This window comes from Dermacentor silvarum, chromosome 8 (genome assembly GCF_013339745.2).
Source record: "Dermacentor silvarum isolate Dsil-2018 chromosome 8, BIME_Dsil_1.4, whole genome shotgun sequence".
NCBI classification, from domain to species: domain Eukaryota; kingdom Metazoa; phylum Arthropoda; class Arachnida; order Ixodida; family Ixodidae; genus Dermacentor; species Dermacentor silvarum.
The window spans coordinates 92,395,516-92,420,622 of NC_051161.1; the positions used below are offsets into that span (position 1 = coordinate 92,395,516).

At 44.8% G+C, this 25,107-nt stretch overlaps 2 protein-coding genes across 2 annotated transcripts in view; one reads left to right on the top strand and one right to left on the bottom strand.

Moving 5' to 3' along the window:
- The window catches only part of LOC119461580 (sulfotransferase 1C2), an 81,728-nt gene extending 75,267 nt beyond the window's left edge, over window positions 1-6,461 (bottom strand). Inside the window, exon 1 of the mRNA XM_049673236.1 lies at window positions 6,197-6,461. The gene's annotated coding sequence lies outside the window, so the exon portion shown is untranslated. The remainder of the gene's footprint in view (window positions 1-6,196) is intronic.
- A 5,448-nt stretch (window positions 6,462-11,909) lies between these two features.
- The window catches only part of LOC125947688 (uncharacterized), a 36,659-nt gene continuing 23,461 nt past the window's right edge, over window positions 11,910-25,107 (top strand). The window contains exons 1-6 of the mRNA XM_049672918.1: window positions 11,910-11,954; window positions 12,626-12,718; window positions 13,828-13,932; window positions 16,857-16,955; window positions 19,911-19,991; window positions 21,772-21,903. Of these exons, the coding sequence (XP_049528875.1) occupies window positions 11,910-11,954; window positions 12,626-12,718; window positions 13,828-13,932; window positions 16,857-16,955; window positions 19,911-19,991; window positions 21,772-21,903 (555 nt within the window). The remainder of the gene's footprint in view (window positions 11,955-12,625; window positions 12,719-13,827; window positions 13,933-16,856; window positions 16,956-19,910; window positions 19,992-21,771; window positions 21,904-25,107) is intronic.

Here is a 25,107-nt window from a genome sequence, read left to right on the forward strand (position 1 = left end):
CCCGTAGGTAAGGTCCACCTTCCAGAAGCGCTAATGTTTAAAGTGGATGTAAGCATCAAGCGTTCAGCAGTCTAGATAAGGAAGATACCTTTAAAACACTGATGGAAAAAAGCAGGGAGGAGAATGAGAGAACCGAATCCGTTCGAGGCATAGATAACTACACAGGGTGCATATAGGGTTTATAGGTACATTTAGGTACTTTTATAGGTACACATGAAGAGAGAAAAGAATAAGGAGATGAGGGCAAAATGCAAGACTGTTAAGCATATACAGATTACTTGATTAGGTCAAGCAGGCTAGGTGACTATTTGTCACAGTCCTGTTTCAAAGAGGATGTCAATTGAATCATCGTCATCAATTCTGTCTGTCTGTGGGTCGGTCGGTCAACGACTGCAGCGTGCTAGAACGTCGAAGTGCATTGCCATTGTTTTTCTGAGTGATAGACACACAATTCGAAACAGGTATAAGGAGAGAGGAATAACAAGAGAGAGAAAGAGAGGGAGAGAGAGAGAGAGAAAGGGATTTTAATGGAAGAAGGTGGAGAGGTCGGCCTGAGTGAAGTGCATCTGGACTGCTACTCCACGCTCGGTTTGGGGAAGCAACAGAGATAGGATGTGAAACGGGTGGTGGGTGATGTGATGAAGTTGATGATGAAAACTGCACAGTATACAGTTTCTGCGAAACGCGCCGGCGCACGCTTCACAATACATGACTTCCTGGGCAGGGGTCGTGGCTACTGCGGCGTAGCCAGAAGGTCGTTTATAGCATGCATTATTTTCGATCCTGTCCGCGCCACTGGCGCAATTAAATTACAAAGTAGCAACTTCAGGGCATCGATATCAGGAGGTGTCACGCAGACGTGAGACGAACGTCCTGTTGTTGTCGCTTGTCTTGAGCGAGTCAGAAGACGGTTACCTGTTTTCGCTTACTGCGCCTTAACAAGGAACTAGCAAAGATGCACAAGAAGAATTCACCCCATCCCTGCAAGTTGATGGCTTGGAAGCAGACCGTGCCCGCCGCGGTGGCTCAGTTAGCTAAGGCATTGCGCTGCTGAGCACGAGGTCGCGGGATCGAATCCCGGTCGCGGCGGCCGCAATTCGAGGGAGGCGAAATGCAAAAACGCGCGTGTGCTTGCGTTGTAGTGCACGTTAAAGAACCCCTGGTGGTCAAAATTAATCCGGAGCCGTCCATTACGGCGTGCCTCATAATCATAACTGGTTCTGGCACGCAAAACTCCAGAAAGAAGAAGAAGCAGACCGAGTAACAGGCGGACGGTGGGAAGAGAGCGAGCAAATGGTAGGCGCCAATGAATCTCAATAGTGGTGAATTCACCACTATCATAAACATTACTTACTTCAATGCAGAACAGAGGCATTCGCAAAGATGTGCACTTGCGTTGCTTGCGACGAAGCGAGAGACCAGTGCTTCCGCGGAAACGATTTCAATTTGCCAGAGGTGCGGCAGCTAAGCCCTATACGACGCTACGGTGCTGACCCGAAAGCCCAGACATTAAAAATGGGTGACAGCCAATGAGCATGCGACACATTCTTGTCACCGATTCTTTTGTCAGCGAATGTTTTGCAACGAGGGAAACTGGGCGTAATAGTGCAGGTCTTTTCTTTATATTTGGCGGGCTTTGACCAGAATCGGCAAAGGAAACGCAAACAATCCAGAACCTACTTCCCGTGTCTCTTAAAAGGCCGCGGAATTAAGACATTACATAGCGTGCTATTGACGTTACATATTTGCGAATTATATGTATATATTATTTAGCCGATTAGGAATGATCTAATTCGCTCGGTTAGCCAACTAGTTAACCAAGTTATTTCTAGTAGCCAATACTGGCTTCCTAGAGAGAGCTGCAGACACGTGTGATTGTGTTCGCGTCATCCACGTACACAATCACACTATTTTTATTTCTTTACGATTACATGAAGTTATGCGAAATACACATTATTTGCACTGTATGCATGACAGCCGGCCGGTCAAGGAACTAGCAAAGATGCACAAAAATAATTTGTCGCAGTTTCACCCGAAAGGCGAAGCATCAATTGCGATAGAAAATTAGTAGAGAGCTATACGGAGTAAGGATAGTAGTTTTATCAGCTCTATAAACTTGGACATGCAGCAGCACCAGCAAAGCGCATAACTGTTGTCGACGCCGTCGGCGGTTTGCCCGCGTTCGCACCGAACGCGCGCGGCGTTCGTGACTGTTGCCGGTGCCTCTGGGGGTGGCTCGGAGGTTTTCGAGGAGATCAGAATGCGACACTCGTCGAGCAGCGTCGGAAATCTTACCCACCTTCTCACCTCGCAACGTCTTTATATAATTACGCATTTGGTGCCGCAGCTAAACGTCGCCTCCCTCCCTCCCGTCCTTCCACGGCCTATTGCGCGAAGGAAGAAGTCGCGTTTGGTGATAGTAAAGGAGGAAAGAGACGCTTAATTCTGCAGCCCTTCAGGGAGCACGGCGCATAATGCGCGTTTGCTCTCCGACGTGCATGCGTTCGCTCCCTGTGAAAGCGCGCGTCCCTCGCGCCCTTTCACTCGCACATACAGCTTCCAGAGCGCGGCGACGATTTCATCGCCGTTGACGTCATACGGAACCTCACGGCGACGGCGACGCCGACAGCAAAAATCAGCTTTGGAGTGTCCATATAGTTGCTATCGCAATAAATCACACCATCGCTGAAAGTTGATGGCTTGGAAGCAGACCGAGTAACAGGCAGACGGTGGGAAGAAAACGAGCAAATGGAAGGCGCAAATGAATCTGAATATGAGATTACGTATTCGAACGATGTTGTCCAGACATTTCCGCTGTGCACGTACTAGTGTAACGAGGTTTCACACAATTGGCTGACTGGCACAAAAGCACACAAAGCGACTTCGGAGAGGCGAAAGGCAATTGTGGTCGTTGAAGATGACTCAGATTCACGGCCGCCGTTCACTTCAGCCGGAGAAAAGTCATTTCTCGGCGCGCACAATTTTCTCGACGTCACGTACATGCGTGACCTCATGCAGACGCAGCCTCAGCGTCGCATTGGTTATCACACACACACACACACACACACACACACACACACACACACACACACACACACACACACACACACACACACACACACACACACACACACACACACACACACACACACACACACACACACACACACACACACACACACACACACACACACACACCACACACACACACACACACACACACACACACACACACACACACACCACACACACACACACACACACACACACACACACACACACACACACACACACACACACACACACACACACACACACACACACACACACACACACACACACACACACACACACACACACACACACACACACACACACACACACACACACACACACACACACACACACACACACACACACACACACACACACACACACACACACACACACACACACACACACACACACACACACACCACACACACACACACACACACACACACACACACACACACACACACACACACACACACACACACACACACACACACACACACACACACACACACACACACACACACACACACACACACACACACACACACACACACACACACACACACACACACACACACACACACACACACACACACACACACACACACACACACACACACACACACACACACACACACACACACACACACACACACACACACACACACACACACACACACACACACACACACACACACACACACACACACACACACACACACACACACACACACACACACACACGCACACGCACACACACACCCTGAGCGATAATGATGGGAACCAATTATCTCGAGTTTTTGTGAGGATCACACGGAGCCACCTGACAACAAAGTCAAAGAAAGTATTTAGAAAATACCCTGTTTTTAATGAATCTGTTCAAGTAAGTATTATTGATGGTTAAACTCATCCTCAACATTATAATTTTATTAAAGAAAATGACAAAGAAAAGTACGAGAAAAGACAACTTTGCCGCCGGCTGTAGTCGAACCCACAACCTCCGCATGACGCGTGCGATGCATACACATGCGTATACATTGTAAGCTGCAGTCAGCAGCAGTATAGCGATCCGACTGTGCACACATCGAGGACGTTGTTACAAAAAATGTCACAGTTTCGCCCTAAGGGCGAAGCAATGAATGCGATAGCAACACAGCAATGTCATACGAAGTAAGGTGAGCGGCTTTGGTAGCAACAACACGCAGAACTGTTGTCGACGCCATCGGCGTTTTGCCCGCGTTAGCTCAAAATGCGTGCGGCGTTGGTGACTGTTGCTGGAGCCTCTGATATAAATAGGCACTTGGTGCCGCAGCTAAACGTCGCCTCCCTTCCCTCCCCCTCCCCCACGGCCTCTCGCGCGTCCGAAGAAGGCGCGTTTGCTCTACATATATGGTGATTGTAAAGGAGAAAAGAGACGCCTACTTCTGCAGCCCTTAAGCGAGCACGGCGCAGAACGCGCGTTTGTTCTCCGCCGTGCGTTCACTCCCCGTGAAAGACGCGCCCCTCGCGCCCTTTCACTCGCACATACAGCGTTCGGCGCGCGGCGACGATTTCATCTCCAAATGACGTCATACGGAACCTCACGGCGACGGCGACGGCGACGGCGACGGCGACGCCGACGGCGACGGCGACGCCGACGGCAGAAATCTGCTTTTGAGTGTCCATATAATTGCTATCGCAATAAAAAGTTGTCGCAGTTTCACCCGAAAGGCGAAGCATCAATTGCGATAGCAACTTAGTAGAGAGATATACGGAGTAAGGATAGTAGTTTTATCCGCTGTACAAACTTGGACATGCAGCAGCACCGGCAACACACAGCACTGTTGTCAACGCCGTCGGCGTTTTGCCCGCGTTCGCACAAAATGCGTGCGGCGTTGGTGACTGTTGCCGGAGCCTCTGATATATAGGCACTTGGTGCCGCAGCTAAACTTCAGCTCCCTTCCCTGCCCCCCCCCCCCCCCCCCCCCCACGGCCTTTCGTGCGTCAGAAGAAGGCGCGTTTGCTCTACATATATGGTGATTGTAAAGGAGGAAAGAGACGCCTACTTCTGGAGCCCTTAAGGGAGCACGGCACAGAACGCGCGTTTGTTCTCCGCCGTGCGTTCACTCCCCGTGAAAGCGCGCGTCCCTCGCGCCCTTTCACTCGCACATACAGCGTTCGGCGGCGCGCGGCGACGATTTCATCTCCATTGACGTCATACGGAACCTCACGGCGACGGCGACGGCGACGGCGACGGCAACGGCGACGGCAACGGCGACGGCGACGCCGACGGCAGAAATCTGCTTTGGAGTGTCCATATAATTGCTATCGCAATAAAAATTGCTCCAAGCAACCAAATTAATCAGTTGTGTTTCTGTACAGAGATTCACGGCCCTCGTCACGGAAACGAATATTGAAAGGCGCCGGACGATGCCTCGCCAACAATGTAAGGACATCCTCATCGCGCACGTAAATCTCAGCGCTTCGGTGCACGTCGGCCCGATAGATGCAGCAGCCGCGGATGGTGTGTAAATGAACTGCTAGCTCAAGACAAGCAGCGGAACTCATTAGGCGTGCTTTCATCGAGACACCAAGGTTGACTGATTCTTCACGCTCCGAGGACCTTTCTCAGTGCCACGGGAAGCCTAACCTGGCCTGACGAGCGAAAGGAACGTGCAGGACCAAGCTTGTTGCGACCTCACGGAGTTCACGCGCACAGAAGTTCCGCACGCGCGCGCATACACGCACACACAATCGCGCTTTTCCAGGCTTTTCCTTATCGCCCTGCCGTATCGCACTCTTAATGTGCGCAGCGCGCCTGCGTTGAATTTTATTCATTACTATTACTTTTCTCTTAGACCAGGAACACACTGAAATAGTCCCCTGCCATAAACTAACGTTCGTGTAAGTCCAAAAACATGCCATAGGCATCTTCTATGCATACTAAGGTGAACGGCAGCAGAAATAAAAAAAATTAATAATTGGTGGTGGCTTCCGTACAGTAGGCTTTCTCCTTGATGATTCCGCTGCGCGAGTGCATTACACATAACCATAAAATGGCAACTATAAGCCAACAAGCACTCCTTTCAAGGAAAGAAAGAGCTCTTGCTCGAGCGTAATCAAGCGTGACACGAATACGCGGAATTAAGTAATCACTTACCTTAATTCTTGTACCTCATGCGGCCGTCACGTCTCCAGAAGGCTTAAGGCACCAGCGCGACCGTGGACGGAAAGCCAACACACAAAAATAAAGAGAAAGAAAAAACAGAACTAACGAGAAAGAAAAAAAAAGTACACTGCACGGGGAACCGCTGAAACCGCACTTGAGCGCGCTTAAAGCGCGCACAATCTGGCGCGCGTGTGAAGTCGTCCGCTCTTACCGCAGGCGGCCGCCATGTTGGAATAGACGTCGTCGTTGTCTGCGCACGCGGCCCGCCCCGTCGCGCGTCGCTTCCTCATTACGCGCCGTTACCGCGAGGAGGCGGCGGCCCGGAAAAAAAGCGTCGCACAATGGCAGCCACAATAGAGGCGTCGGCGACGTGAAAATAAGGAAATAAAAGCCGGCGGGAGGCGCGCGCGCGATGTCCCCTTTTGGTCCGCGTGCAGCAGTCACTCAGCCGGCGACCGAGCGGGCGGCGGGGGGAGGGGGGCTCGTCTTGATGACGACGACTATTGGGAGAAGGGTCGTCCGCGGAGGCCAATAATACGGAGTATAGCCCTCTGCGCGTGCTTGTGTCCCCGGGGCGATACACGAATCGCCGTCTGGCCCGACGTTACACCGAGCGACATTTAGCGCTCGCAGGGATGTGCTCTGAACAAAGTACATCGCTGCAGAAACTGCGTTGCTCGAGGCCTCTGACGAAGCCTGTGTTGCGGTCATTGTGATGAGGTTCGGGGTCACATTATAGTGCAAATATGCAGGGAATGACGAATGCCGATACGGTCCCTGTCCTCTCACGGGTATAGTTGATGCCAAGTGAACAAGCCAAGTCAACTTTATTTCTCCAGCATAAACGTTTTCAGGGATATGCGTAAGCTGCCCCAGAGAAATTTTGCCAAGCACGGTCATTTCGTCATAGATACGACATACGCCAACTGCATCATCCCGGGACCTCTATTCGTGCAGAAATCTCAGATTAGACTGAGATATGGCAGTCGCAATCTACCGCCAGGATTTGGTATATCTATGCAAAATGAAAACAGCTGTTTACTGTAAGCAACTGGTGAAGAAACAGAGGTGTCCGTTGTAATAATCTTCTCGGGAAGAACTTTGGTATAGCAAGCTTCCGACACGTTTCCGAAGTTAGGATTCAGCGCGCGGTGGTGACGAGCAATTTTGATTTTGTGTAATACTATAAATAGATGGGTAACACCAAACAGCCTCTTATGAGTGTCGGAACAGTGTTGCACATGTAGGACAGTGTGGCAGTATCACTTTGCGAAAAAATTTATTTGACACAATTGTGATTCCCGGACAAATCGGTTTTAACTGATAGGAAAATCACAATAAAGATCCACTTTAGCCGTGAGTGTCCGTATTGGATCGTTTTTTCGACTGTCCCTGATAAAAAGCTCTTGCACGCCGACACGGGTCAATGTAGGTGCGGAACTGGCTAAGCACCGCTGTTCTAGAAAACTATGTGCTATTTGCTCTTGTCCGCTCTTTTCTTTATGTTTCTGTTTTGACAGAAACTAACATACCATTGGAATGTATTACGCAATATACTCTGCCAGGTTATCGAATCTTTTCATGCGCATGTCCTGCAGGAAAAGGGGAGGCATAAATATAGACACACTCTGTCCTACAAAGGCTCCCGTCAGTGATTACCTTGACACCATTTCAAAGTGGGGCCTAGAAATAAAAATCCGTTCTGCCACACGCGAATAATTTTGGCTGATAACCTTACCGTTTCATGCATCGACCAAATAAACGTGTGGTCATGTAATCTAGTCATTAACTGGAAAGGGACTGAAAAGGGACTGAAAATGTAAAGGGACTGAAGTTTACCATTGAACTACAAAACGATAATACGCTGCAGTTTCTAGAGAATAGGGTACGTTTTTTGCAAAATCATTCGTGCTGGATGTATAAGCTTCCTTCTATGAAAGCTTTCCTGCTGTACAATTCGGGACACAGCAAATTGGTGAAAAATGGTATCGCCTTGGCTTGCCTACGTTCCGCCATAACAAAGTCTTGTCAACACCGCTTGCTGGATGGGGCTATGGATCGAGTCAGCAGGCTAACCATGACTGCTTACCCCGAGCACACATTCAGGGCGACTGCCAAAAAACTGGCGAAATGGTTAAAACGCAGAGAAAGAGCAAGTGATGGAAGTGATATTAGTGATCGCAAAAGGTCAGCAGTTATTCCTTAGGTGCATAGGCTGGCACATGGACTCAAAAATGTCACCAACCGATGTGGTGCTAGAGTTGTTTTTTTTTTGTCAGAAGAAATTATCCAGTCTGTGTGCCAGGCTGTGCAATCGCGCGCACTAGTGTCATGTTCTGTTGCGCACAATTCGGGCTAGGTAAAGCATAGGGGAGAATTCATGACGTGCCGCAACAATATTGTGTGCGAGATTCCCTTGTCATGCGGATCTTGTTACATCGGGCAAACGGGCAGGTGTATAAACGAAAGGTTGCAAGAGCATTGCTGCAGATTAAAGAACACGGGTCTGTCGCATTTGGCCACCCATTGCACTGCTTGCAGTTGGTATTTCCTTTTGTTTTCTTCGTTTTCCACTCCTGCCGCCCTGATCCTTGGCTTAACTCCCATAGTGGGTATGCTCCATAAATTCGTATCATCATCCTCATCAGCAGCACCCACGTGCGGTAACTGATCTTGTAGTAAGATGACTTTCGCACATACTAAAGAAGAGAAGAAAGGCGATCGAAAAGCTATCGTGTCGCGTTTCCAGAAGCAGCCTTGCTATCATCATGAAGTCTCCTCGTCCCTCGGTAAGCGTTCACAATACCAGCCCTCTCACCGATGCATTAGCATCATTCCATTGTCATACCTAAGAAAAAAAGCTCGCGCGGAGATCGTTAAAACATTGGCAGAAGCTTGCAGGCTTATGACGCTTGTGCAGGCTTATGAGCTGAGATCATTGTGTGTGAAGAACACATATACGTCGCCATGGGCGGATCGATGGGGCGGCAAGCTATGCAGGCACAGGGAACGCACCGATGAAGTCTTCCTCGGACAGCTGAGAAGGGGGGTACACTTAACAAATCCGCCGATTACTCCTAACAAATGAACTGCAGCCCTTACGTTAATAGCATCAAAAACCAACAAATATTCGGCACGTACTAATTCCTCGCCTCCTGTACAAATTGCAAAGGGGACGCTTCGTTTTGTTCACTTTGCAGTTATAGAAGAAGGCTCTCAACAAGTGATTTTACTAAGCGAAGAACTTGTATAGTACGTTAAAACACACATTTAAATTTCTAAAGGCAATATAGTATTTTGCAACATTGCATCAACTTTCTCCGTAAACATCATCCCCGTCAAATGCTTAGCCTATTATCCCAGTATGCGAGAAATCGTAAGAGATAGCCAACGCATTCTGGCCTAATTACAATCGCACCCTCCGCTGCTCGAATAAAATGTGAATTTGCCATCTCACTAACACAGTGATAAGGCTGGCAGATAGTGGCTGGAGACCAAGCAACAAAAATATTCTTTGTACAGTTGGTACACAAAAATGTTTCAGAGTTTACAGTGAGTCTAACGGCACGGAGGCTCTGCCACAAATTCGCAGCGGAAGGCAGCTTTACCCTGCTGCATTTCACTGCAATATTGTGGCCAAATCTCGGTGTTGTGAGACAGCTTACCCTGTTTATCCAACATTCTCAGTGACATTTTAACAGCTGTGTTGTGCTGTCAACGTCCGTACGCTGGGGCGCTATTGAAGACAGGCTTACATAAATTTTCACGTGCACGTTTTTTTCTAGGCGGGATGCATACACGCGAGCATTGCATCACGTGCATATAGAGAAGTTGCGTGACTCTCTTGATCCATTGCGTTCGGACACTATGCCAGACGTCATGCAATTTTGACCAATGTTCACACAGGGAATAACAAATGAGGATACGTGCAGATCGTTTCTTCTTAAATTCCAAGCAAGCCATTGCCAAACAAAACGAAACCATTATTACAGAACAACAACACGAAAAAATAATATAAAGCCTTTAATACAAAATAAAAGCAACAATTAGGTGCCTCAAGGCTGGTTGGCAGCCGAACGCCTTGAGCACGTCATCACATCACGGCCACAACCGTGGCCGGGGAATCAACATGGCAGTGCCGTGTTGGCATGAGAACGAATAGTGCTGTAAGGTCTAAAATATAAATTAATGCGTCATTTAAAGATGGTATCTGAACGCGATTTGACTCTGCGCTCTGGGCATGTGGCTCTGGGCATCGGAAACCAGCCAACAATTCAACCGACTGGGCCAGCAGAGCATTGACAAACTTCATGCTCAAGACAGGCGGTGTTGCCGCACATACACAATTGTATTATATATATATATATATATATATATATATATATATATATATAATATATGCATATATGTGTGTATATCCAATTTTATAAAATACACATATCTTGATACAATATTCTACATATCTTTGTTTGCGCCTCAGGAACATCCCGTTGCAAGGTTTAGTTCGTCGCAAAGGACAGCTTGTCCAGACATTACAAGAATGAGCATTATTGTGGTTTCAAACTATCGGCTCCCTTTGGAGAAATTTGCTCTTCTGTTCTTGTAAGAATCAATAAATTAAAGGGTTTGGCTAAAATAGGCCAGTAGTAGCTTCTAGGGCTTGTGCAACCCCAGGAGAACATCTGCAGTGGGACAATCCTTTTATGGAATCAAACACGGGCACCAAACGTGCCTCTGTATGAATCCAGTAAGAAGAGCCATCATTTTTCACCAGGAATAATGTTTATTCGGATCTCATTCGTTTCCTGTAGTGGTCCTGGGAGTAACGAAATATGCAGAAAAACTTGCTTCACGAGTCAAAACCAGGTTCCAGCGTCTAACGCACATCTGAAGGTACTCATCATATTACCTTATCATTGCTAAAGAGCAAGCTTCAGTTTGAGAGCTACTATCTAACTAAATGCATAACAACGGCGAAATCGTTTTTCTCTTCAACCACTGCCCCAGTTTTGACGAGGTATGCTGCAAATAAAAGAAAGAGAATCTAGTGGCCCTGCGAAACAAATTTTTATTAACTTATTGTAGAAAATGGCGAAATGTAAAAAAACAGGTATCAAGTTTACAACTGCCTAACTCAACAATAAAATTGATATACCATTCTGTAAGCTGCACCTGATAATACATCTACAGCGGATAACACTGAAGTAAAATTAAATTCCGGGTTCTTACGGTCCAAAACCACGACAGGATTATGAGGCATGCCATCGAGGGGACTCCGGAATAATTTTGAATACGTGTGGGGTTCCTTACCGTGCAAAATTCATGTGTTATACACCACTGCTAAATTTTCAAGAAATTTGTGAGTAGGACTTTTGCGAAAATCCCCGTAAACATTGCAACAATTTCCGCTGATTTGCTAATTAACTTTTAAAATAAGTCCTGTTTTTATGCTCTATCGAATGCAATTGACAGAATTGCGATATTTGTTTTTGACACAGAATTGCTTCATTTGTATATACATTCCTCAATTTTCTTAAGCTTTCCAATTTCGGCAACCTTTTTAAGTGGCTTGGGGTCGTAATTCAACATTTTGTCGCTTTAAATTGCTAGAAGTTAACTTTATTTTTCGAATGCAACAAATGCAATTTAAATCTGTCTAGCGGTTGTGTTATAAAATATGCCTGCGTTTTACTTCTATTTGAATATGGACATTGGAATTGGGCCCGACCTAAGCTTCCTCATATGCAAGGTATATGAATACTGCCGTGCCATGTGGTCAAAAGTTTGGGGGTCACGGATGCCGCTGGAAAAGTTATTTATTTTACAACCTTAAAGCGTGCATCATGAAATAGTGGTAGAACACAGTTCTTCGGGTTCGACCTGTTCTGCACATATCAACTCCAGGTTGCACGGGCACGGCCCAACATAGTCGAATGATATCGGTGCTGCTGTCATAACGCTTGCTCGTCACTGGCAAGTATGCAAGAGTATGCATTCATTTTTGCATTGCAACACTAAATAGATTGCAATTTCACTACGCGCATAAGTTGTTTTATCCTTATTCTCATTTGGTTGAAGAACAGCTCATTTCTTTCTGAACCTTCATAAAGAGTTGATCATGATGATATATGTTTCATTACCACTAGAAGTCAAGGCTTACTTCTGTAATCAACCGAAGAACTAGTACCAGGTCGTGGCTGAAATGTGGTGAAATTGAGACACTCTCCAAAAGTTACCTGGCATTGAACGAATGCAAGGTGCCTACCACAATGACCTTGCGTGTTCCTGAAGTAATGTTAGAGAACGCGATTGACTTGTTTTCTGAAAGCGTAACATGCCTAAAGAAATGAAAAAAAAAAGTATTTGGGTTAAGGCGGCGAAGACACGTCTTTGTTGTATGTATTGTCTTTCTGTTAAAAGGAACCCCAACAAGACGAAGCTGCAGGTTCCAGTGGCACCTCTGCAGTCCCTGAACACGATGTCCAGCGGGCCCGGACTGTTGCGGAGGGGCCGGTAAGCATTTCCGCATTACATTATAGCAGTTCATTTCAGGACGAGCCAACATCTAATCATACATACATTCATGCACCCATGCACACATGCCTACCCACATACATACATACATACTTACATGCACCCATGCACACATGCCTACCTACCTACCTACATACATACATACATACATACATACATACATACATACATACATACATACATACATACATACATACATACATACATACATACATACATACATACATACATACACACACATACATACATTTTATTTCGAGAAATACAGGCGTTCTGGTTGCAAAAAGACCTGATAATATTGGACATGTTTTTTTATTGTTGGGACGCGGCTTTCTTTTGGGACTTCCTTCTAGGGACCTTACAAAAGAACTTGCTTTTAGACGCCTATGGCATTAGATTTGTCCCAGTTGAAAATGACAAGTTCGACCTTGTTAGGCTACTAGGCCTGCACATCATATGGTGGTCTAGATTGGCGGTGCGGGCACGCTGATATTGATGCACGCCCGGTTCAAGTGTGCTTTTTTTTGAATCCATATCTTAATTCCTACAAACACAAAGGGTTCAACAAAATCTACTTGAATGGCTCCAACGAGTCGAAAGATGTCTGCAGATGAACAAATTTAAGAAACTGCAACTGGCTAGAGTTTGCGCTTTTCCTGTACCTATGTTTGCGTCACTGAAAAATGCGTTTACATAGGCCATAAAGAAGAAAAAAAGATTGTGGCCTATTGGTTAGAGCATTTGGCCGCTGTGCAGGGCGACCGAGGTTCGATCCCACCATCGAACACGCAATTCAATATTTTAAAAAAATGTGGGCTATACGGCAAGACAGCAGCTACGGTCAGGAAAGTCCAGGAAGGATCGCAAAAAACGTTTTGATTAAAAATTTAAAAGAAACGTGTTAGTTTCGTGCGTCTCTAGCAGTGAAAGCACTACTAAAAAAACATAAATAAAGGATGTAGTGGTTGTTTTAGAGCAAGATAATAATGAATTTCATACAAAATCCTTCTAGACAACTTCAGCAAATTTTATTTTGCCAACTTTCGTATCGAAACACAAGAGGACTAAACTTTTACTCAATTTTCCAGCCTGAAGAAAAATCGCGGGGACTCGCACCAAACGTGACTCTCGTCGTGCCCGGGAAACCGTCCGATGCGAACAAGACCGAGTCGGAGCAACACCAGCAACAGCAAGTAAGCAATCATTCGCGCATCTTGTCGTTTTTGATGGTGGCCAGTTCCATACCACAATACTCAGTGTGTTATGGCAGTGCTATGACTGTTCGGGTGTGTTTAACGGAAACGCAGTCATGATTCACTGCAGCCCTGCAACGCCCTTCCACCCTTCCCAATTTCAAGGTTATCTTCTCTGACCCAAATGCTGTGACCAGTGGTCAGAACAACAATCAGGTTGGGAACTAAATTCGTAAGAGGAAAACACAATAATAATTCATTGCACTATAACTAGACTTTACTCATGGTTCGATTCGTCACTCTATAACGAATATGACTGCCGCTTTGGCTGGGGGTGTAGTAAGCGTGAGGTGTTTACCAGAGGTGGGCACCACTAAACAAGCAAATCAACAAACAAAACAAACCAAACAAAACAAGCAAACAAAACAAACAAAAACAAACAGTCGAACACAAACACAAACATGAGCTATCATTTATGTTCTTCATACACGCTTGTCATACTATGACAATTCTGGCGCATACCAAGTTAACGGAACAACCATGAGAGCACCAAGACGTAGGCGCCTAGATAGATAGATAGATAGATAGATACCCTCAAAGCGGCAAATGTTCGCCAAGAAATGATTCGCATTTAAAACCACTGCAATGGGTTTGGACGCGGGTACTAAGTGAAGGAAACACTAAGGAATGATGGTAGAAATCGTAGTCAAGAGCATGACTCATCAAAAATGAGAATGACTCAGCGAAAGAGGATTAACACTCAAAACCCACTGGAATGGGTTCGGACGTGGGCACTAAGTGAATGAAACACTAAAGGATAATGGTAGAAGTCCATCATGAGCATGACTCAACAAAAATGACAATGACTCTGCGAAAAACACTCAAAAACCACTGAAATGGGTTCGGACATAAATGATAGGTCATGATATGAATGCCATGACATGCGTGTCATGTAGGTCACGAAACAGCCGTCTACGTCTTGGTGCTCTCTTGGTCGTTTCGTTAACTTGGTAGGCTCCCCGCACACTGCTTCGCATAACATCGATTTCCACAGGGCGTAGAATCTGCCGGCTTTTTTAATAACATTCAGTTCTTGTGAAGGTGGATACGTCGGGCGATTTGGTGATTACATACTGTAGGTGAAGCCAAACCTAGGAACTTTTTTGTAGATTAGGGAATTCACGCCTTGTTCGGAGAGAGAAAAAGAAATTGCTCCAGATCTAGAGAAATTTGGTAAGGAGGACATAACAAATTGGCAGCGTATCTGCGCGCCTCGGTGCGAAAATGACGTGTAAGCGTGTACACGTGGGGGTCGTACACGGTCAATGTATGTCGTGCAAATAAATCTTATTGCACGTCTTTGACATTGGTGCTGTGAAGTTGAATTCTGGAGTTTTACGTGCCAAAACCACGATTTAATTAGGTGGCACGTCAGATTAATTATGAAGTACTCCAGATTAATTTTGACCACCAGAGAATCTTGAAACTACCCCGAATACAGGGAACACGGGCGATATTACATCGAAATGTGGGCGCTGCGGTCGGGATTTGGTTCCGCGACCTCGTGCTTAGCAGCGAAACACCATAGCCGCTAAGGCATTGCAGCAGATAGGTGTCGTGAAGTGGCACACTCTTTACACTGCTGCATTTTTTAAGGGAAGTCTGGGGCCTAACACTCTTAAATTTCGAATCAGGTTTCATGCCACTCTTGGCACTTAGTGCTTGTCCAAACTTGTTTTGCATGTAGAGCAAAGTACAAACGGTGCAGGCGTCTTCTAGCTTCTCTGGATGTGGCTTCAATCGGGAGGCTGTGTTGCTAGAATACAACTGGCGCTGCGACATTATTTTAGCTTGAGCGGAGTGACTTCATTAAGTATTTGAGGATGAGCCTAGAAATAGGTTTACATGATAGAATGTGCAGTCTCCTTGCACAGTACAATCAAAAATTTATTTTTACAGAAAACATATGAACAGACTGAACGACCGCACCTTGCAAAAATATAGGGAAACCTAGGAAATTTTAAATCCGGGTTAGGGAAATACTGGCTGCGAAGGTTGGAAGCACTGGTGTAGCGGAACGACATAGCCACAACGACAGAAACGTGATAGTCATGCCTAACGTGTGAAGGACTATAGGCGGATATAGACGGGATAGACAAAAAAAAATAGACGTGCTTCTTTGTTTATTTTTATTGAGCTTGTGGCACTGTGCTTCATTATGTCCTTATTCAGTGTGTGTACATTTGCTAGGACATCGAAAGGATCCGACAGCGCGCAAGATTCTGAGCGGCAGTTTTCGACTGTCTGCTCTATACACCTAGGTGCGCGTGGGCTACATTGTTTAGATATAAAGCAGTGCAAGAAACTGTTCACATGATGCAGCTAAGGAGAAAAATGGCGGGCTGAAAAATATAAATTCTAGCACAGAAAAACCATACAGAAACACAACACGGACGGAGCAAAAAAAAAATGCAAGTGATTGTTTAACAGTGTTCATTCTGCCCGTATTTGCCGTCCCTACTGCGCTTCTATGTATTGTTCTTCCAAGCCAGTGTTTATATTTTTACAATCATGCACTAACTAGCCCAGCAAGATTATCTACTAAAAGAAAAATATATCGTGAGGACGGAAAAATGAACACTTTTACACGGTTTTTCGCCACATAATGCAGGGGAATGGTGTGAAAGATTTCCAGCAAATATTCGTGTGAAACGGGGAGTCGTATTATTCGCTAAATCACCTGGCGGTCTACTCAGTTCATATGCGAGCAGCCCCGCATTCTCAAGTAATCGGCAAGGAAATGCGATAGAAAGTTTGTGACTTGCTAGAAATTTCGACGTCACTAGTACTTATTGCTGTTTTCGAGGTGTGAAGAAATTTGTGGCCGTCGCTAATTTACCTCAGTGTTGTGCCTCTCATTAAAGAGTTCCTCTGCAGTCGAAGTCCAGGCAAAGTCTGCATGTGCCGCGGGATTGGAAAGCCCGAGAAGGAAGTTTTCTGACTATTTCTCAAGGAAGCCGTCGGTAAGTTGCGCTAACACAGGTTTTTGAACATCACTATCTTCAGTGTTGTCATGTCCTATTTAGCATACAGTTTAATCTTTGGAGGCTGTTAGTATTATTTACATTAAGTTTTTTTGTTTTCGGGTTAATTTTTTTAAATTCTTGAGTTTAATGTCAGATAATATTTTTGAGAGAGAAACCGGCGATAAATCACGATTTTTTTTGTTTGCGTCCTTGAATTTTGGGATTTTCCGGGTAATTTCACCAAGCGATTCACACAAGCAGTGGTCTCCTTGTGGACAAAAACGTTTTATTTAAAGAAGTGGAATCATTCAATGGAACATGTACTGAAAAAGAGAGCTCGCCGCAGGTCATTTGATGAACTTATTTATGCAGCCAAAGTTTCACAGCCAAAGTGCTGCCTTTGTATAAATGAGGTGATAAACAACTTCTCTATAACTACAGGTCGATATCTCTCACACCCCAGTCATGCAAGATGTTAGAGCACATTATTCACAAACACACAATCGAATTCCTTGACTCTAATGACGTTCTAACATCGGTTCAGCATGGTTTCCGTCGTTGGTATATCACTGTAACGCAATTAGTCGATAATGTTCATGATGTCGCTTCTAACCTATACATAGGTAAACAAGTGGATGTCATCTTTATTGACTTCTCTAAAGCTTTTGACTCTGTGATTTATTCTAAACTACTGGTAAAACTAAACGCCATATTCAATAATCGGTCTTGTTTCTTGGATACCTAGTTTTGTTCATTGTCACTCTCAATTTGTTTCTTTTAACTTAGTGGAATCAACTCCTGTTGACGTCAGGTCAGGCGTTCCTCAGGGATCCGTATTAGGCCCTTTATTCTTTCTGATATACATTAATGATCTGCCTCGTGCACCTTAACTAGAATCAGACATTGTGCTGATGACTGTGTATTACACGAATCTAATAACTCCAGTGATGACCATTACCATCTTACACAATCCCTTATGTCTTTCTGCACTTGGTGCAAAACGCAGCAAATGAACATCAACTGTAGTGAAACAGTCATGATGTCATTTGCGAATAGACAGAGCCCCCTCTCGTTCGATTATTCTCTGTATGTCATCCCAATCAAAAGAGTGTCTCAATATAAATACTTAGGAGTCATTCCAACAGAACATCTTTCTTGGTCTAAACACACCGAATATATAAACGGGAAAGCCCTAAAAATTTGGTCATTTGCGCCGCACTTTAGCTAAGACCTCTCGCGATACTGATCTGTTATTAGATAAAACTCTACTTCGCCCTGTTCTCATATGGATGTTTTCTGGTTTCCCTACAAACACTGTGAAATAATTTCGCTTAATAATGTTCAACGTAAATCTATCCGTTTCATTTGCCAAAATTACAGCCGCAGTTTCTCACCAACACAGGCTCAACAATATCTGAACACCGAGCCATTACTTTCACGTTATCGCATCGAAGCCTTAAAACTTCTATACACAATAACTCCACCTCTTGTCTTTCTGATTGTAACTACATCACATTTACAAACCCAAGTTATACCCGTAGCTACCACGCCTTGAACATAACACCTATCTTTGCTCGTACTAATCCATTCAGATCCAGTTTTTTTTACACGTACAATTGAGCTATGGAATTCTCTACCCGGCAACATTCGTTCACTATCACTAAAAGATTTTATAGCTACCTCCGGTAAGCACCTCGCTAACATGTAAAGCGCTTGCTTTTTCTCATTTTTGTGTATGTGTATGCGTTTAATGGGTGATGTATAGTAATGTATAATGTTCCCACTCCTGCTATAACCCTACATTGGGCTGCAGTATGTGTAAAGAAATAAAAAATAAAAACCTTCGTTGGCATTCCTTTTCGCGCCTTTTATACAAACCACAAAACCAAGCAAACAATAACGTAGAAAACGAACGCACAGAATTTGTAAGTTACAATTCTCGAAGTAACGTCAGCCTTACTGTGAGCGTATACTCTCGGTGAGCCAGAAAAGGAGGCCAGAACGTACAACGTACATCAAGTTCCCACAAGATTTAGGCAGCCTCTGCTCGGGTTTAGTTAGTCGTTTATTGATAAAGGAGAATAAAATTGAATTCCAAGGAAACGAAAAAGGTAGAGCTAGCGTGCATTGGTAAAATTAAAAAAAGAAAAAGAAAATAAAGGACCAATATATGCAGTAGTACAACGAAACGTGTACCAACGTAAGAAGATGGAAACTTTGACCGTGATATTTTTTGGTAATATACAACCATTTACCGTCAGATTGAGTATTGATAAACTACTTCACCAGCCCAAACTAACTAAGTGTTGCTCTATATCGTCCCTTAAAAACTGCTCTTGAATTAACAACGCTAGGTGCTCTTAAAAAGCCGTTGGAAGATAATGAAAGGTGTAAGCACGTGCTGGTATCTTTCGGTATAAAATGCGTTTCTATTGCAAGGATGTTCACAAATCCTTAAAAGCCTTTGCGCCGAGTAATATTGTTATACTTGTAATAACGCTCAATGAGCAATGCAAGTTTAATTAGGTTGGTCGGTCGCATTCTTAATTAAAATGCGAAATAGGTGGCTTCTACCAATCGTGGAACCTTGTTACAGCAAAAAGAAAACATTGTAAAATCGAAATTGATGATGCCACCGTTTGCATAGTCCTATGTAACACACAACGTACGTATCATGTTTACTACGCTCCGCTGATACTTCAAAATTATGATCAAGGTGTGGGAAACATTTCACATAACCTATAGTAGGATTTCTCATAAGCTGGAGCAAAATGATAGGCTGGATACACTCGCCTCGACTTGCCTGTGCATACTTGATGAAACGCTGGTGAAAGTAACTTAGACAAATGCATGAATTAATATGGGTGTGTCGATGCCAATAATTATCCAGTGAGTGTTCTCATGTCGAAACGAACATGTCTGAGTAAACTTCTTCTGGGAACTTACTTTCAGGATAATCCGAAGGGTGTTCGTATAGATGAAGGGGAACGCAAGAGGGCGCCCAGCCAGCAAAGTGCCAGGACCAGGCGACAGGTGAGAGTCTTATTGGTGAATAGCTTGATCTGTTCGGTCACATGTTTTTCATGTCTGCATGTGCCAGAACCCGAACGTGACGGTCGTTCATTGAACTTGTCTCTGAAACTGTGTTCGGCGGAGCCCCATGGACCATAGAGAGATCCGAGGGAACGGCTATGAAACGCGACTTCGAGGAGCGCCTTCTAGATAGACGGATTGATATGCAGAGGCTTCTTATAGTATCGGGGCGGCAACAGTTGTCCCCTTGCCAGAAAGGGAGAAGACCTGACGCATAGCTTCTTCTCCGCCACTCCTCTAGCCCGTCTCTACCTTTCGTGGATTTTTCTCTTTACTGATACTTTCAAATTACAAAGCTTTCTGGAGCTTTTTATTTGCTTTTGTGCAATGAAAAAAAAAAATAAAGACGCCACTGATGGCGGCGCCGTCAAATCCCACTGTCGAAGATCAAATGTAAACATTCAGCAGGTCGGAACAGGTAGAACTGAAGATACCACTTAGACTCTTCCAGATACCACTCTGACTTCAGCACCCTTGTTTAAGGCAGGAAGCACCATGTTTCGCAGTGATCGTAATTTGCGAGTTATATTTTAAGGAGCCAAAACACGAATGCGATATTATAACGCGTTTTCGCGGTTGTGGCCCTGGATTGACGTCTATTTTTCTCAGCCACATTTTTAGTGAATAATATGTACTCGTTCAGAAGAAGGGGGAGGGGGTCTTTTAGGGAGCAGTGGGCTAGTTGCGGCTTCTTGATGGCCAGAAGTTTGAGAGCTCTAATTATTCAGTACTGCACTTGTTTGGTAGGCGCACTGCGTTCCGATTATTATATGTCCAGCGCATGCCCGGAGCTCTACAAGATTATCGGTGCATTGAGCGAGCGGGTGGTGAAGCGCATTTCTAAACAAGTTTCTTTAACGAATAAAAAATGAACGCACCGTTATTAAAAAAAACAGCTAATAGTTTGAGATACTTATAATTGAGGCAGATTTTTTCATAAAAAGAAAGAAAAAAAAGACACTGCTGCATAGAGTGCAAATCCAACAGTCCTTTTCCGATCCTCATTAGAAAGCTTGAGTGCCGGGTTTTAAGCTTATGGTGCACCTAACGTTAAGTATACCTAGCACATCGCGAGTTCACTTGTGCGAGCGAGGCAGCTGTGTAGCAAAACAAAAACGCAATAAGAACACAGAAAAGTGCAGCTACAATGAAAATAATGGGTAAGCATCGAATTAGACGAACTGGTAATCCCTGCGAGTATTTTTCAGTTGATCAGCCGTATACACACAAAGCAGAACACAGGTGGAACACAGATGAAGCGGCACGTTTCACGCCGCTCTCGAAACAAATGGTAACAACGTGTCAGAGTAAGCCAGGCGATCACGTTCTGCATATTTTGATGTTGCGTGGCGACCGTCTAAGGCTTCGCATGATGCCCATTTACTTTAACTAACTGACTATACTATTACCAAACGTTTACCATTTAAGGAAAATAACTTCTTTTGAGCGCGTCTGCGATACTATAGAGAGACGCACGTACGAAGAAACGTGAAATACCGTGCGCACAGACTATCTGCTGTTTGCCAGGGACAGGCAGCCTTCGCTAATACTGTGTCCACCACTGTGATTGGCTAGCATCTGTTCTTACGAACAGTTCTGACGTAAGAATATTTTTGTGAATTCTGAGCCAGAAGTATACGAAGCATGGACGTATCTACAAGAAATAAGAGAGAGAGAGAGAGACAAAAAAAACCAGCTCTCATTCTATTTTTCTCTGCAGACAGTTGCTGATCTCTTGGCCTACCTCATCCCGCGCCACTCAAGTGCTACTTCGATGCAAAGGTTCCTGGGCATCAGGGTAAGACTGCTGTTGACGATGTCCTCTTTTCATCTTCAGATGAACCAACCAAAGGTGTTCCTTAACGATGATTATTATGGTAAAAAAAAGTTGCTGCAGAATCCATGTGACGATAACTGTCGAAGGTAATGCGATTAGCATTAAATGTAGAGTCACCCCATTTTGCCGCATTCGCGTGGTGGTCACATCTGTAGCGGTCATTCTGGGACTTCCGTTGCTTCGGCTATATGCGACGCACACACTGTCTCAGGTCTCGGCCCACTTTGCTATGGCACTCTCTTGACAAGCTCGCCCATGATCACAGCGGCATGATAACGACTGTATATAACGATGGCGCCGTGACGATGATGAAATGGCGAAGGAGGAATTGCGTCGATGGAACGACATAGATGGTGTGACGACGGCGACATTACGACGTTCAGATGAGGTTTCTGAAATGATGACGATGATATAACGAAGACAGCGGGAGGAGGACGACACGATGAGAATGGGATGGCGATGAGTGTATGGTCACAACCAGATCACAAAGCTGCAATGATGACGACTCCGGCGTGAAGAGAGTCGGATGACGGAAGCGGGAGCGACGGCGACAGAACGATTACGATGACATTACAACGACGGTACGACAACGAATGCATGAAGACTGTATGATGACAATGACGTCACGACGACGGAATACGAGAGTAGGATGACAAGGCTGGAATGACGGCGACGTCATCAGGACCACGAACACGTGCATAGTTGGCCCAAGTAATTAGACAACTTAGGCCACTTTGTCGGCGTAGAAGGCGGGACAACGACGTTATGACGAGAAACAGATAGTGACTACGGTATGACGAGAGCAACTATAGTGACTACGACGGAACGACCACGATGACATCACAGCCACGAGCTCATACCTAGTGGCCCAAGCTTGTAGACAACTTTGGTTAATGTGTGGGCGTAAATATAGATAGATAGACAGATTAGATAAATAGATAGATAGATAGATTGGTGGGTAGATAGGCAGGATCAAATGCCTGAAGCAGGCAAAGAATGCTAATCGCATTAAAATAATGTATATAGTAAAAATGGGTACTTTTGCTGGTTGCCATATTGGGTGGAAGGCAGGAGTAAATTGGGGAGGGCTAGTCAAAATTACGCAGACGGAGAAGTCTCCTACAGGTACACTCTTTAGGTAGCTCCACGTAAGTTCCGCCGAGTAAGTGGAACATACTTGCTAAAATGCTCCACTTACTATGTGGAACCTACGTGGAAGAAATCTCCTTAAACGTCTGCTCTTCCTTCGTAAGAGCTTCTTGCTACTGCTGATAGTATATATCACTCTTAAGAAGGGAGACATGGGTCCGAGATGAAACTTTTTTAGAATCTTTATTATTTATGGTATGGTGCTCGAAACTTCTGAATATATATGTAATGCTATGCGCCCTTTTGGAATCCGAGGTCTGTTGTTTATTTTCATCGGTTCAAAATTTATATAAGCTTCACTTAATTAGTTTTTTGCAAGTATTTGCGAAATGTCAGTTCGTCAGGTTTCGCTATAAAGTGTATCAATGGCTTCTGCATGATTCAGCTAATGTTTGCTCTGCCTACATTAGAAGAAGAGTTGATAGATTTGAAGTTGAAGCTAGAGATTTGGCTCTTCTGGTACGTCCAATGACAAGGCAAGTTTATATGTATGTGAAGCAAGACTGATAGTGTGGTGAACAGTAGACCTGAACCACTTGTCAGATGGAATGTTAGTGAATAAGCAGTCTTAACACGTCTTAATACAGTGTCAACAGGTTTAAAATGACAGAAAAACGAAACGTTGGGAAATTCTTGTGAACGCATCTACCCGACGAAACGTGGGTGCATCCCTCTAGACCCTCGACTTTGGCCAGTATATCTCGTTTGTTCTCTAAAGCGAAGAATATCCGTGGTTGCAGGCCAACAGTACTAGTGACGACACTTGCCTTAAATGAGTGATGATATAATGTTATCAATTAATTATTCATTGCGTTAAATGAAGGACCCGTACTTCTAAAACCTAGAAAAAATAGTGACGCGCCCTACATCACCGTAAATGATTTAATGTAATATGTTTTGCCCCCATATTTCCCAGGAAGCTACTGTCTCGTGCCACCAGCCATGGTGGCGTCATGACTTCGGCGTTATGCTAGTAATCCCGAGGGTGCGGAATGAAATCCTAATCATGGAGGCCGCATTTCGAAGGGGGGCGAAATGGAAAAAAAAAAGCGACTGTGTACCGTGCATTAGGTGCACATTAAAGAACTCCAGGTGGCCAAATCAATTCGGAGCCTCCGACTACACGGCGTGCCTGAAAATCAGATAGTGAATTTGGCAAGTAAAACCTCAGAATATAACTTTTTTTACTGTGTTGTGACGTCATGGCCCAGTATGCAGTCACGTGGGAGACGGCGAAGTTTTGAGACTCGCTCCCGCTTGCTCAGTCACCTCGTACGCTGCTATTCGTTGTGAGGGTCGATGTAGTAGCATTGCGGATAAACGAGCGAGCCTGAGCAAGTGTCCAAACGTCACAACGTTCTGCTTCCGCGTGACCACATACTCCGTCATGATGTCACGATACAGCAGCCTCCTGGGAAGCTAAAGCGAAACTGGCTGTAGAACAGCTATTGTACTGAATTATTTACGTGCTGTGGTGCGTGCCACTATTTTTTGTAGACTTTATAGGTACCGGACCTTTCACTTAAAGCGAAATAAAAAAAGACACGAAAATATTGTGTTAATAACCCTTTTACCCTATGTAATCACATTAACCCATTAAGGCCCAAGAAAAACCTACCCGTTAGATTTTGTAGATTTTTTGTGTCCGATGATGTTTTCACACTGTAAATACATCGTGAAAGTTTATGAGTGGCGCTTTATTCATTGAAACACTACGATAGTGTACTTTATAAAGCACGCTGGGCCTTTGTGGGAGCAAAACCTGATGTAGCTCACCAAGCGTATATGCTGCAAGGGAAAACTTGTCATGCACCCGAATGTAGCACGAATCTACAAAGGAAACCCGTACGGGTTTCTCAGAAAGTTTCGCATTTGAGAAAAAAATTCGTCCTGTATTCGTACCATACCCATAAAGAAACCCGTGTGGGTTTCTTCTGTAGATTCGTGCTACATTCGGGTGGATGACAATTTTTCCCTTTCACGATACTTACTCCACCTTGCGGGATTCCACAGAACTCGAATGTGTATGCTATATTTTGGAGGTTCCAAAAACAAAACGTCCTGCAGCGA